The sequence below is a fragment of the Salmo salar genome, chromosome 04 (genome assembly GCF_965601325.2).
Source record: "Salmo salar chromosome 04, fSalSal1, whole genome shotgun sequence".
Taxonomy (NCBI): domain Eukaryota; kingdom Metazoa; phylum Chordata; class Actinopteri; order Salmoniformes; family Salmonidae; genus Salmo; species Salmo salar.
Window position 1 is genome coordinate 60,720,490 of NC_138294.1, and position 15,574 is coordinate 60,736,063.

At 42.5% G+C, this 15,574-nt stretch overlaps 1 protein-coding gene across 1 annotated transcript in view; it reads left to right on the plus strand.

Annotated features, from left to right (window-relative positions):
• The window catches only part of LOC106603525 (coxsackievirus and adenovirus receptor homolog), a 106,228-nt gene that overhangs the window by 60,046 nt on the left and 30,608 nt on the right, over positions 1–15,574 (plus strand). Inside the window, exon 2 of the mRNA XM_014197343.3 lies at positions 9,466–9,635. Coding sequence (XP_014052818.1) covers positions 9,466–9,635 — 170 coding nt within the window. The remainder of the gene's footprint in view (positions 1–9,465; positions 9,636–15,574) is intronic.

A 15,574-nucleotide genomic window follows, 5' to 3' on the forward strand; every position in this document is an offset into this window, starting at 1 on the left:
CTAGCTACTTTAATAATTACAAATTGGATGTAATAAATGTATCACTAGTCACTTTAAACAATGCCACTTTATATAATGTTTACATACCCTACATTACTCATCTCATATGTGTATATACTGTACTCTACCATCTACTGCATCTTGCAAATGCAGTTCATCCATATATTTATATGTACATATTCTTATTCATTCCTTTGTTGTTGTGAAATTGTTAGTTGTTTGATATTACTGCATGGTCGGAACTAGAAGCACAAGCATTTTGCTACACTCGCATTAACATCTGCTAAACATGTGTATGTGACCAATGAGATTAGGTTTGGTATGTGTTTGTCCCCCTGTGTGCTGTGAGGGTGTCATGTTCTGGCATTTAGGTCACCACTGACTAGTACATGTCCCTGTGCCTCGAAATGATTGACCCCCCCACCTAGGATGGAGAAGCTATCTTCGTTAAAGTATGGGGTTCTAGTGGGGGGAATGGATATTCAGTTGAAGTCGGAAGTTTACATACACTTAGGTTGGATTCATTAAAACTCGTTTTTCAACCACTCCACACATTTCTTGTTAACAAACTATCGTTTTGGCAAGTCGGTTAGGACATCTACTTTGTGCATGACACAAGTAATTTTTCCAACAATTGTTTACAGACAGATTATTTCACTTACAGTGAATTGTATCACAATTCCAGTGGGTCAGAAGTTTACATAGTTGACTGTGCCTTTAAACAGTTTGGAAAATTCTAGAAAATGATGTCATGGCATTAGAAGCTTCTGAGTTATATACTAGTTAGTTAGTTAGTTACTTATTTGAGTCCATTTTTTATTTTGTTATTTATTTCAGCTTTATTTAACCAGGTAAGCTAGTTGAGAACAAGTTCTCATTTACAACTACGACCTGGCCAAGATAAAGCAAAGCAGTGCGACAGAAACAACAACAACAACAGAGTTAAACATGGAATATACAAGCGTACAGTCAATAACACAATAGGAAAAAAATAAAGTCTATATACACTGCGTGCACAATTATTAGGCAAATTGTATTCCTCGGGATTAATTTCATTGTTGAACAAACACAATGCTCTCAGTCAATCCAAAATGTTATTGAACCTCAAACCTGAATGTTTAACAAAGGAAAAGTGAGTTTTCTTTCTCAGGGAAATATGTGTGCATAATTATTAGGCAACTAAATTACAAAAATAATTTCTCTCAACTCACTTGTTTATTCTAAATTTTTAGAGTAAGTGTAACAGATAAGTAACACAATGACAATTATATAACATTTTTGGCCTTTCAAAAATATTCAGTGACCAATATAGCCACCCTTATTTTCAAGAACTGCCATAAGCCTTCCATCCATGGAGTCTGTCAGTTTCTTGATCTGTTCACAATCAATTTTCACTGAAGCAGCAACCACAGCCTCCCAAATGCTGTTCAAAAAGGTGTATTGTCTTTCTTCACTGTAAATCTCACGTTTGAGAAGGGCCCACAAGTTCTCAATAGGATTTAAGTCAGGTGAGGAAGGGGGCCAGGTCATTATTCAGGCATCTTTGAGGCCCTTGCTGGCTAGCCAAGCAGTGGAGTACTTGGATGCATGTGATGGAGCATTGTCCTGCATAAAGATCATGGCCTTCTAGAATGCTGAGGACTTCTTCCTGTACCACTGTTTGACGAAAGAATCTTCCAGAAACTGGCAGTAGGTTTGGGAGTTGAGTTTCAGTCCATCTTCAACCTGAAAAGGTCCAACTACCTCATCCTCAATGATAGCAGCCCATACCAGTACCCCTCCTTCACCTTGCTGGCAGCTGACTCAAACTGGTGCCCTGTGTCCATTACTGATCCAGCCACGGGCCCATCCATTTGGTCCATCGAGTCACTTTCATTTCATCTGTCCATAAAACCTTTGAAAAAATCTGTCTTCAGGTATTTCTTTGCCTCAACTTGTGAATCTTATTCAGTGGTGGTCTTGTTTCAGTCTTCTTGACCTTGGCCATGTCTCTGAGCACTTGACATCTTGTACTTCTGAGCACTCCAGGTAGGTTGCAGTTCTGGAATACGGTGGCACTGGAGGATAATGGGTTCCTGGTAGTTTGACGTTTAATTCTTCAAGTCTTTTGCAGTTAATTTGCGCCTTTTCTTCCCCATGTGTTTTTTGCGCCCCAGTTGACTATTCGCAACAAAACGTTTGAATGTCCGGTGGTCACACCTCAATAATTTAGCTATTTAAAGAGTGTCGCATCCGTCTGAAAGGCATTTTACATTTTTGGCTTTTCAGTGTCAGTTTAAATTTATTTTTTGGCCCATTTTACCTGAGGTTTTGAGGCTGCCTAATAATTATGCACACCTTGATATAAGGTGTTATTCACTTTCACCACACCCTCCCTAATTACACAAATACATATCACCTGAAAATGATTAAATCCAATAAGCATTCAAGTTTATATGGTTTGGAGTTCGAAAATGTGGATAGAAACAATGATAAGATCAGAATACTCACTTGCCTAATAATTGTGCACGCAGTGTACAGTGTGTGCAAATGGCATGAGGTGGTAAGGCAATAAATAGTCCATAGTAGCAAAGTAATGACAATTTTGCAGATTAACACTGGAGTGATAGATGAGCAGATGATGATGATCAGATGATGGTGTGTAAGGAGTGATACTGATGTGCAAATGAGCAGCAAAGTGAATAAAAACAATATCGGGATGAGGGTGGGCTGTTTTACAGATGGACTATGTACAGCTGCAGCGATCGGTCAGCTGCTCAGATAGCTGATGTTAAAGTTAGTGAGGGAAATGTAAGTGTACCTGTAGATGTATTTCATGGCCTACCGTCAAACTCAGTGCCTCTTTGCTTGACATCATGGGAAAATCAAAAGAAATCAGCCAAGACCTAAATTGTAGATCTTCACAAGTCTGGTTCATCCTTGGGAGCAAATTCCAAACGCCTGACGTTACCACTTTCATCTTTTCAAACAATAGTACGCAAGTATAAACACCATGGGACCACGCAGCTGTCATACCGCTCAGGAAGGAGAATAGTTCTGTCTCCTAGAGATGAATGTACTTTGGTGCGAAAAGTGCAAATCAATCCCAGAACAACAGCAAAGACCTTGTGAAGATGCTGGTGGAAACCGGTACAAATGTATCTATATCCACAGTAAAATGAGTCCTATATCGACATAACCTGAAAGTCCGCTCAGCAAGGAAGAAGCCACTGCTCCAAAACCTCCATAAAAAAGCCAGACTACAGTTTGCAACTGCACATGGGGACAAAGACTGTACTTTTTGGAGAAATGTCCTCTGGTCTGATGAAACAAAAATAGAACTGTTTGGCCATACTGCCCATTGTTATGTTTGGAGGAAAAAGGGGGAGGCTTGCAAGCCCAAGAATACCATCCCAACTGTGAAGCATGGGGGTGGCAGCATCATGTTGTGGGGTTGCTTTGCTGCAGGAGGGACTGGTGCACTTCACAAAATAGATAGCATCATGAGGATGGAACATTTTGTGGATATATTGAAGCAACATCTCACGATATCAGTCAGGAAGTTACATTTTGGTCGCAAATGGGTCTTCCAAATGGACAATGACCCCAAGCATACTTCCAAAGTTGTGGCAAAATGGCTTAAGGACAACAAAGTCAAGGTATTGGAGTGGCTATCAGAAAGCCCTGACCTCAATCACATAGAAAATATGTGGGCAGAACTGGAAAAGTGTTTGTGAGCAAGGAGGCCTACAAACCTGACTCAGTTACACCAGCTCTGTCATGAGGAATGGGCCAAAATTCACCCAACTTATTGTGGGAAGCTTGTGAAAGGCTACCCGAAACATTTGACCCAAGTTAAACAATTTAACGGCAATACTACCAAATACTAATTGAGTGTATGTAAACTTCTGACCTACTGGGAATGTGATGAAAGAACTGAAATCTGAAATAAATCAATTAAATAATTCTCTACTATTATGCTGACATTTCACATTCTTAAAATAAAGTGGTGATCCTAACTGACCTATGACAGGGAATGTTTACGAGGATTTCATGTCAGGAATTGTGAAACTGAGTTTAAATGTATTTGGCTAAGGTGTATGTAAACTTCCGACTTCAACTGTAGGTAGCACACACGAGGACATTATTCGGAAAATGTATTTTTGAATTTCTAGCCAAATGTAAAATATTCCTGTTTTTGATTAATTTAAGGTGTTCTCTATACCAAATTAGCATACTCCCTTTCCTGTTTCACACCTGGTAGTTTAGTGGATCGGACTACCAGCTCTCTGTAACCTAGAGGACAACCAATTTCCTCAATACCATGTTTTTGTATTTCTAATTTATTTGGTGCGGTCTGGGTTCCTACTATTTAGGCCGAAGGCAGATGACCTCAGGTCTTGGATATTCTGGGATGAGATAATGATGGTTTTGTGTTCCATGACGTGTCTAATATTAGTCGTGTGGTTTGACCTCAGACCAGTAAGTAAGAGCACAGCCTGATGAGCATTACATACATGCCATTGGCTGGGGCTAGTGTGAGAGTGGGGGTTGGGCCCTTTTGCCTGCTCACAGCCACAATAGTATGTGACTGAGACTGGGCTGTGTGTGTGTGTGTGTGTGTGTGTGTGTGTGTGTGTGTGTGTGTGTGTTACATCGCAGTCTGTTACGCTCCAGAGGGAGGCGAGGTGGTTGGAGACAGATGAGCAGTGAGGGTGGTGCACCTGTATCACTAACTAACGTTACCTCCAGGACTGGACAAACCGGTTCCAGGAGTTTTTGCCCGTCGGTCAGGCAGCAGCATTGTGCCGATGACACTCAATTAGAACTGAGTCATCACAAACACAATGTGTATTCAATTCAAAGAATGACAAAAGGGATGTTCCAAGTGTAATTGAAAGGAATTCCACTCCTAAACTCAGCAAAAAAAGAAACGTCCCTTTTTCAGGACCCTGTCTTCCAAAGATAATTCGTAGAAATCCAAATAACTTCACAGATCTTCATTGTGAAGGGTTTAAACACTGTTTCCCATGCTTGTTCAATGAACCATAAACAATTAACGACCGTTCCACAGATGCATGTTCATTAAGACACTAACTGCTTACAGACGGTAGGCAGTTAAGATCAGAGTTATGAAAACTTAGGACACTAAATTACTAATTTGGAGGTGGAGGGTGCGTCATAGTCTGGGGCGGTGTGTCACAGCATCATCAGACTGAGCTTGTTGTCATTGCAGGCAATCTCAACGCAGTGCGTTACAGGGACGACATCTTCCTCCCTCATGTGGTACCCTCCTGCAGGCTCATCCTGACATGACCCTCCAGCATTACAACGCCAACAGCCATACTACTCGTTCTGTGTGATTTCCTGCAAGACAGTAATGTCAGTCTTCTGCCATGGCCAGCGAAGAGCCCGGATCTCAATCCCATTGAGCACGTCTGGGACCTGTTGGATCGGAGGGTGAGGGCTAGGGCCATTCCCCCCCAGAAATGTCCGGGAACTTGCAGATGCCTTGGTGGAAGAGTGGGGTAACATCTCACAGCAAGAACTGGCAAATCTGGTGCAGTCCATGAGGAGGAGATGCACTGCAGTACTTAATGCAGCTGGTGGCCACACCAGATACTGACTGTTACTTTTGAATTTGACCCCCCCCCCTCCCCCTTTGTTCAGGGACACATGATTCCATTTGCTGTTAGTCACAGGTCTGTGGAACTTGTTCAGTTTACGTCTGTTGTTGAATCTTATGTTCATACAAATATTTACTCATGTTAAGTTTGCTGAAAATAAACGCAGTTGACAGGGAGAGGATGTTTCTTTTTTGCTGAGTTTATTTGCATTGTTGTGCTTTTCATTCTTATTCAACATACCTATTGATTGTGAACATTTATGTATGGAGGAATACACCGTATGTATGAGTGTGTATGCGTTTTCTCATCAGCGTGGAAATTGCCCTGAACAAAAATATACATGTGACATGCGTTCAGAAAACCAGTCAGTATCTGGCGTGACCACCATTTACCACATGCAGCGAGACACATCTCCTTCGCATAGAGTTGATGAGGCTGTTGATTATTGCCTGTGGAATGTTGTCCCACTCTTCAATGGCTGTGCGAAGTTGCTGGATATTGGCGTGAAGTGAAACACTCTATTGTACATGTCGATCCAGAGCATCTCAAACATGCTCAATGGGTGACGTCTTGTGAGTATGCAGGTCATGGAAGAACTGGGACATTTTTTCAGCTTCCAGGAATTGTGTACAGATCCTTGCGACATGGGGCCGTGCACTATCATGCTGAAACATGAGGTGATGGCAGCGGATGGATGGCAAGACAATGGGCCTCAGGATCTTGTCACGGTATCTCGATAAAATGCAATTGTGTTCATTGCCTGTAGCTTATGCCTGCACATACCATAACCGCCGCCACCATGGGGCACTCTGTTCACAACGTTGACATCAGCAAACCGCTCGCCCACACGACACCATACACGCTGTCTGCCATCTGCCCAGTACAGTTGAAAACGGGATTCATCTGTGAAGAGCACACTTCAAAAGGCCGTCAAAAGTGAGCATTTTCCCTCTGAAATCGGTTATGCCGCCGAACTGCAGTCAGGTCAAGACCCTGGTGAGGACGACGTGCACGCATATCAGCTTCCCTGAGTCGGTTTCTGACAGTTTGTGCAGAAATTCTTTTTTTGTGGAAACTCAGTTTCATCAGCTGTCCGGTTGGCTGATCTCAGACAATCCTGCAGGTGAAGAAGCCGGATGTGGAGGTCCTGGGCTAGCGTGGTTACACGTGGTCTGTGGTTGTAAGGCCGGTTAGACGTACTGCCAAATTCACTAAAACGACTTTGGAGAGATGGCTTATGGTAGCGAAATTAACATTATATTCTCTGGCAACAGCTCTGCTGGACATTCCTGCAGTCAGCAAGCCAACTCCATACTCCCTCAAAACTTGAGACATCTGTGACATTGTGTCACAACTGCATATTTTCGAGTTGCCTTTTATTGTCCCCAGCACAAGGTGCACGTGTGTAATGATCATGCTATTTAATCAGCTTCTTGATATGACACACCTTTCAGGTGGATGGATTGTCTTGGCAAAGGAGAAATGCTCACTAACATGGATGTAAGCAAATGTGTGCACAATTTAATGGCAATAAGCTTTTTGTGCGTATGGAACATTTCTGGGATATATTATTTCATCTCAAGAAACATGGGACCAACACTTTACATGTTGCGTTTTATATTAGTGTATAATTGGGAGCTTGTGTATGTTATATGATATCTCCTGGCTGTCTAGGGTGGAGAAACAATTGCAACATATAGAATATCCCACCACACTACAGATTGAACAGACAAATGAGGGGAGAACAGAGAAGCTTTTCAGCCTATAGATGTATTACATTCTGTGGAGGTTCGGTCTTCTGTGGGGGGGTCTTGGGTGCCGAGTGCCCCCCAGCTAGGGTTTCTGTACCATACCGGGGTACACGGTATTACCGGAATTGCACACAAGGGGTGCTATCCCCCCCCAAAGAAAACACACCAAACAATTTAAGCAACAGGGGTCTTGAATGTCTCTAGTCTGGGTACCAGTATGTTTAGCTAACATTCTACTCCTTGCCACTCCATGTCATTGCCAAAGAGACTGGCCTTTCTGCAATCTCAACATTCAATATGCAGCTGGATTTACGGCAGATTGGCTCATTGGTTGTTGGAAGTACATTTTCCATGTGGAGCCTCAAATGGAATTAGAATCATAAAGTCAAAAAGAAACATTTAGCTGTTAGCAAGTTGTTGTATTTTTAGGCTTAAAATCAAAGCAGTGGTTTCGTGATTTGGAATTGCAGTATGTATTTAGTTTGAGGATTTAGACATGAGCCAGCAACTTTTGACAGACTGGTTTCTTCTGGGAAAACAAACTGTTTCTTAGCAACCGGATACCAACATGTTCTGTGGAGAGAAAAAAAAGTGATAGATCCAATATTTGGATAAAAGTTGTGATTGGAGGATAGCTGTGAGGCTTATCGGATCAGGATCATCTCCTCTGTTCTCTGCAAGCTCATTAATGATAATGTTCATATTTGAGGATGGCAGAAAGGCCAGTCCCTGGCAATGGCAAGGAGTGGAACGTTAGCTAAAGAGACTGGTACTCAGGCTAGAATGTCTCTGCTGTAACCAAGAAGCTTGATCTAGACATCTAGCCGCTTAACTAGCAACTTAAGAAACAAAATGCAAAGCTGGAGTCCTGAGCTGGATATAATTTATTTGTCACATCTTAGACTTCAAAATTATACTTTTTTTTAAACAATATTGAAAGTCTTACGGTCTATATTTCAAAATACCCCGTTATACGGTATAAACGGTATATTGCCCAAGCCTACACCCAGTACGACAGCCCCCACCATCAAATTACACACAAGGGCAGATTACTTTAAAATATTGGGCTGGCAGAACATGCAGCTGAGGAGTGTGTTTGATGTAGGTCACAGTGGGTCTGAGAACTGCCCATATGGCCAACCTGCTCCAGCCTCTGCTTACTTTAGATTACAGAATGCAGTTTCAACCCAGGCTCTTGTCTCTATCGTGTGTGTGTGTGTGTGTGTGTGTGTGTGTGTGTGTGTGTGTGTGTGTGTGTGTGTGCGCGCCCACTGTATGTATGCTTTTTAATTTTGTTCCAAATAATTCAGATCGTTTCATCTTGGCTTTCATGGATTTTCATGTGTTGGTACAACCAGGCTGTAGTAAACCGTATAGATAATTTCAGTGGTATTGCATTTTACACAAATAGTCTGAGAGGATTTTGAACACTTGCCTCAGCACACAACGCTACATCAAGGGGATATAGCCTGGCAGCCTAGTGAAAAAAAAAAAGCAGCATTTTTCTTTGACGGCAAGGCGACTGACTGTCAAAAGGATTTTTCTGTGGCGGCAGCATGTGACACCTCCATTCTCTATGGACTGTAGTTCCATGCGGCGGCTTAAAGCTCTTATTGAATTGAATGGAGAGAATCTTTAGCTCCGTTGATGTCACAAGGAAATTATGTTTATTCGTTCTAAGAATAACTCCTTGATAATATGATGCTCCAGTTGGATGATGAGCAGAGCTACAGTGTCAGTTTTTTACGTGTCAACCTATTCTTTCTGCTGTTCTTTCCTGTGTGGTTCACATTTTACAGATGTGTAGCACTTGACCTCCTAAAAACGTGTGATTTTATGAAGACTATTTCGAAGATTTGAAATGCTGCCTCCATACTCCCGTTTAACCAAAACACTGTTTAAAACCTTAACTGAAATCTCCAACTGCTAATGTACCAGTGTGAACAGGCACTGTCAGATTTAAATCCTGATTTTTTTTGTTTTAGAAATAACATTATATATTCTAATTCTATGAGTAGCCCCTAGGTACTCATGAAGGGAATGCTATGCAATCAGTGTGCGCTATTAGGCTAGTGGACTTGATCTCTCTCCTCCGTTTGTGTGTCCAGGTGTAGCCCATGGCCTGGAGATCACGTCCCAGGGGCCCACGTCCATAGAGAAGGCCAGCAGTGAGAGCGTCAAGCTGGACTGCCAGTTCTCTCTGGCACCCGAGGACTCTGGCCCCCTGGACATCGAATGGAGCCTGCTGGCTTCCGACAACCAGAAAGAGGATAAAGTGGTGAGTGTGTGTTTTTATGTGGTCCCTCCAAGTGGTTTGTATGTGTTTTTTTTTTTTCATCCCTGAAAAAGTGTTTGTGGTTATTCCTGCTCTGGTATGTCAGAAGTCATGTTCTGTCAGAACTAGTCAATGTTATCCATTGTTACAACAGAAGTGTTATGCCAGTCTTAGTGTTGTGTCAGAAGCAGCAACCTGAACTGGTTAACCAGAGGCAAAGATAAGCATGGCTCTAAAGTTCTGTCTGCTTTGATACAGTACCTGCCATTTGAGAAGTAAAAGGAGAAGTCAGGTTTTTTCCCCTTTTGTTAAGCAGTTTTCTTTCACACAACCCCCAAACACGACTAAAAATAGGTTAATGTTTTACTTGTTCCATCTTTTTAGAGCTCTATAAAATATCCCACATGGGTTTGAGTGTGTGTGTGTGTGTGTGTGTGTGGGGCATGGAGCTCTTTCAGTGTGTGTGCAAGCGTGCACTGTCCACACCCATTAGCGTGTGAAAAGGAGTGTAACCTCAACCACCTGCTCTCTGCATGGTACCTCTATTGAGTGGAATGCCACCTCCCAGCCATGCTGTGGGAACCCAGCAGCTCCCTGTGTACATGCCATGTCATCGCTCTATAGCCTGGAGGTATGGGGTGCACCAAGCTGCTGAGGATAAATAGATCCACATAGCCCATGCACTGCCAGAGGGCATGTAGCTAGAAGCCTAGAGATGGATACAGTCTCTCCTGTACTTCTCCATTCCCTCATTCACTAGTGATTCCTCTGCATCTCTCTTTCAAATCAAATTGTATTTGTCATATGTGCTGAATACAACAACAACGTGAAATGCCACAATGCTGTTTTAAGAAAATGCCCCCCAAAAAAGTAAGAGCTAAGAATAACATATTTAAAGAGCAGCTGTAAATAACAATAGGGGGGCTATGTTTATTTGACCTTTTTTTATTTCACCTTTATTTAACTAGGTAGGCCAGTTGAGAACAAGTTCTCATTTGCAACTGCGACCTGGCCAAGATAAAGCAAAGCAGTGAGACAAAAACAACAACAGAGTTACACATAAACAAATGTACAGTCAATAACACAATAGAAAAGAAAAATAGAAAAATCTATGTTCTGTGTTTGCAAATGTAGGGAGGTAAGCCATAGAGGCGAAATAATTACAATTTAGCATTAATACTGGAGTGATGGATGTGCAGATGATCATGTGCAAGTAGAGATACTGGGGTGCAAAAGAGCAAGAGGGTAAGTAATAATATGGGGATGAGGTAGTTGGTTGTGCTATTTACAGATTGGCTATGTACAGGTAAAATGATAGGTAAGCTACTCTGACAGCTGATGCTTAAAGTTAGAGAGGGAGATATAAGTCTCCAGCTTCAGAGATTTTTGCAATTCGTTCCAGTCATTGGCAGCAGAGAACTGGAAGGAAAGGCGGCCAAAGGAAGTGTTGCCTTTGGGGATGACCAGTGCAATATACCTGCTGGAGCGCGTGCTACGGGTGGGTGTTGCTATGGTGAACAGTGAGCTGAGATAAGGTGGGGCTTTAACTGGCAAAGACCTATAGATGACCTGGAGCCAGTGGGTTTGGCGACTGATATGTAGTGAGAGCCAGCCAACGAGAGCATACAGGTCGCAGTGGTGGGTAGTATATGGGGCTTTGGTGACAAAACGGATGGCACTGTGATAGACTACGTCCAGTTTGCTGAGTAGAGTGTTGGGGGCTATTTTGTAAATGACATCCCCAAAGTCATGGATCGGTAGATAAGTCAGTTTGACGAGGGTATGTTTGGCAGCATGAGTGAAGTAGGCTTTGTTGCGAAATAGGAAGCCGATTCTAGATTTAATTTGGGATTGGAGATGCTTAATGTGAGTCTGGAAGGAGAGTTTACAGCCTAACCATACACCTAGGTATTTGTAGTTGTCCACATATTCTAGGTCAGAACCGTCCAGAGTAGTGATGCTAGTCGGGCGAGAGGGTGCGGGCAGCAATCGGTTGAAGAGCATGCACTTAGTTTTACTAGCATTTAAAGGCAGTTGGAGGCCACGGAAGGAGTGTTGTATGGCGTTGAAGCTCGTTTTGGAGGTTTGTTAGCACAGTGTCCAAACAAGGGCCAGATGTATACAGAATGGTGTTGTCTGCGTAGAGGTGGATCAGAGAATCACCAGCAGCAAGAGCGACATCATTGATATATACAGAGAAAAGAGTCGGCCCGAGAATTGAACCCTGTGGCACCCCCAAAGAATATGCCAGAGGTCCAGACAACAGGCCCTCCGATTTGACACACTGAACTCAATCTGAGAAGTAGTTGGTGAACCAGACGAGGCAGTCATTTGAGAAGCCAAGGCTATTGAGTCTGCCGATAAGAATGTGGTGATTGACAGAGTCGAAAGCCTTGGCCAGGTCGATGAAGACGGCTGCACAGTACGGTCTTTTATCGATGGCGGTTATGATATCGTTTAGGACCTTGAGCTTGGCTGAGGTGCACCCATGACCAGCTCGGAAGATTGCATAGTGGAAAAGGTACTTTTGGATTCAAAATGGTTGGTGATCTGTTTGTTAACTTGGCTTTCAAAGATTTTAGAAAGGCAGGGCAGGATGGATGTAGGTCTGTAACAGTTTGGGTCTAGAGTGTCTCCCCCTTTGAAGAGGGGGATGACCGCGGCAGCTTTCCAATCTTTGGGGATCTCAGACGATATGAAAGAGGTTAAATAGGCTAGTAATAGGGGTTGCATCAATTTTGGCAGATAATTTTAGAAAGAGAGGGTCCAGATTGTCTAGCCCAGCTGAATTGTAGGGATCCAGATTTTGCAGCTCTTTCAGAACATCAGCTGTCTGGATTTGGGTGGAGGAGAAGCAGAAGGGGGCTTGGGCAAGTTGCTGCAGGGGGTGCTGAGATGTTGGTAGGGGTTAGAGGTCGACCGATTAATCGGAATGGCCGATTTAATTAGGGCCGATTTCAAGTTTTCATAACAATCGGAAATCGGTATTTTTGGACACCGATTTGACCGATTTAAAAATATATATATATTTACATTTTTTTTTCTTATTTTTTTCACACCTTTATTTAACTAGGCAAGTTTGTTAAAACATATTTCTTATTTTCAATGACGGCCTAGGAACGGTGGGTTAACTGCCTTGTTCAGGGGAAGAACGACTGATTTTTACCTTGTCAGCTCGGGGATTCAATCTTGCAACCTTACGGTTAACTAGTCCAATGCTCTAACCACCTGCTTTACATTGCACTCCACGAGGAGCCTGCCTGTTACGCGAATGCAGTAAGAAGCCAAGGTAAGTTGCTAGCTAGCATTAAACTTATCTTATAAAAACAATCAATCAATCATAATCACTAGTTAGCTACACATGGTTGATGATATTACTAGTTTATCTAGCCTGTCCTGCGTTGCATATAATCGCTTAGGCACACGTTGCTCCAACGTTGCTCCACTTCTCTCTTGAGTCTGGGTATATGCAGCAGTTTGGGCCGCCTGGCTCGTTGCGAACTGTGTGAAGACTATTTCTTCCTAACAAAGACAGCCGACTTCACCAAACGGGGGATGATTTAACAAAAGAGCATTTGCGAAAAAAGCACAATCGTTGCACGAATGTACCTAACCATAAACATCAATGCCTTTCTTAAAATCAATACACAGAAGTATATATTTTTAAACCTGCATATTTAGCTAAAAGAAATCCAGGTTAGCAGGTAATATTAACCAGGTGAAATTGTGTCACTTCTCTTGCGTTCATTGCACGCAGAGTCAGGGTATATGCAACAGTTTGGGCCGCCTGGCTCGTTGCGAACTAATTTGCCAGAATTTTACGTAATTATGACATAACATTGAAGGTTGTGCAATGTAACAGGAATATTTAGACTTATGGATGCCACCAGTTAGATTAAAATACGGAACGGTTCCGTATTTCACTGAAAGAATAAACATGATAGTTTCCGGATTCGACCATATTAATGACCTAAGGCTCGTATTTCTGTGTGTTATGTTATAATTAAGTCTATGATTTGATAGAGCAGTCTGACTGAGCGATGGTAGGCACCAGCAGGCTCGTAAGCATTCATTTAAACAGCACTTTCGTGCATTTTGCCAGCAGCTCTTCGCAATGCTTCAAGCATTGCGCTGTTTGACTTCAAGCCTATCAACTCCCGAGATTAGTCTGATGTAACCCATGTGAAATGGCTAGCTAGTTAGCGGGGTGCGCGCCAATAGCGTTTCAAACGTCACTTGCTCTGCATGGGTAACGCTGCTTCGAGGGTGGCTGTTGTCGATGTGTTCCTGGTTCGAGCCCAGGTAGGAGCGAGGAGAGGGACGGAAACTATACTGTTACACTGGCAATACTAAAGTGCCTATAAGAACATCCAATAGTCAAAGGTATATGAAATACAAATCGTATAGAGAGAAATAGTCCTATAATTCCTATAATAACTACAATGTAAAACTTCTTACCTGGGAATATTGAAGACTTGTTAAAAGGAACCACCAGCTTTCATATGTTCTCATGTTCTGAGCATTGAACTTAAACGTTAGCTTTCTTACATGGCACATATTGCACTTTTACTTTCTTCTCCAACACTTTGTTTTTGCATTATTTAAACCAAATTGAACATGTTTCATTATTTATTTGAGGCTAAATAGATTTTATTGATGTATTATATTAAGTTAAAATAAGTGTTCATTCAGTATTGTTGTAATTGTCATTATAAAAAAATATATATATAAATCGGCCGATTTAATAGGTATCGGCTTTTTTTGGTCCTCCAATAATCGGTATTGGTATTGGCGTTGAAAGATCATAATCGGTTGACCTCCAGTAGGGGTAGCCAGGTGGAAAGCATGGCTAGCCATAGAAAAATGCTTATTGAAATGATAAATTATCGTAGATTTATCGGTGGTGACAGATTTTCCTATCCTCAGTGCAGTGGGCAGCTGGGAGGAGGTGCTCTTATTCTCCATGGACTTTACAGTGTCCCAAAACTTTTTGGAATTAGTGCTACAGGAAGCAAATTTCTGTTTCATAAAGCTAGCCTTAGCTTTCCTAACTGCCTGAGTATATTGGTTCCTGACTTCCCTGAAAAGTTGCATATCGCGGGGGCTATTCGATGCTAATGCAGAACGCCACAGGATGTTTTTGTGCTGGTTAAGGGCAGTCAAGTCTGGGGTGAACCAAGGGCTATATTTGTTCTTAGTTCTACATTTTTTTAATGGGGCGTGCTTATTTAAGATGGAGACGAAATAACTTTTGAAGAGCAACCAGGCATCCTCTACTGACGGGATGAGGTCAATATCCTTCCAGGATACCCGGGCCAGGTCGATTAGAAAGGCCTGCTCGCTGAAGTATTTTAGGGAGTGTTTGTCAGTGATGAGGGGTGGTTGTTTGACCGCGGAGCCATTTCGCACACAGGCAATGAGGCAGTGATCGCTGAGATCCTGGTTGAAGACAGCAGAGGTGTATTTAGAGGGCAAGTTGGTCAGGATGATATCTAAGAGGGTGCCTATGGTTACGGATTTTGGGTTGTACCTGGTAGGTTCCTTGATAATTTGTGTGAGTTTGAGGGAATCTAGTTTAGATTGTAGGATGGCCGGGGTGTTGAGCATGTCCCAGTTTAGGTCACCTAACAGTACAAACTCTGAAGATAGATGGGGGGCGATCAATTCACATATGGTGTCCAGGGCACAGCTGGGGGCTGAAGGGGGTCTATAACAAGTGGCAATGGTGAGAGACTTGTTTCTGGAAAGGTGTATTTTTCATAGTAGAAGCTCGAATAGTTTGGGCACAGACCTGGATAGTATGACAGAACTCTGCAGGCTATCTCTGCAGTAGATTGCAACTCCGCCCCCTTTGGCAGTTCTATCTTGTTGGAAAATGTTATAGTTAGGGATGGAAATTTCTGAATTTTTGGTGGCCTTCCTAAGCCAGGATTCAGACACGG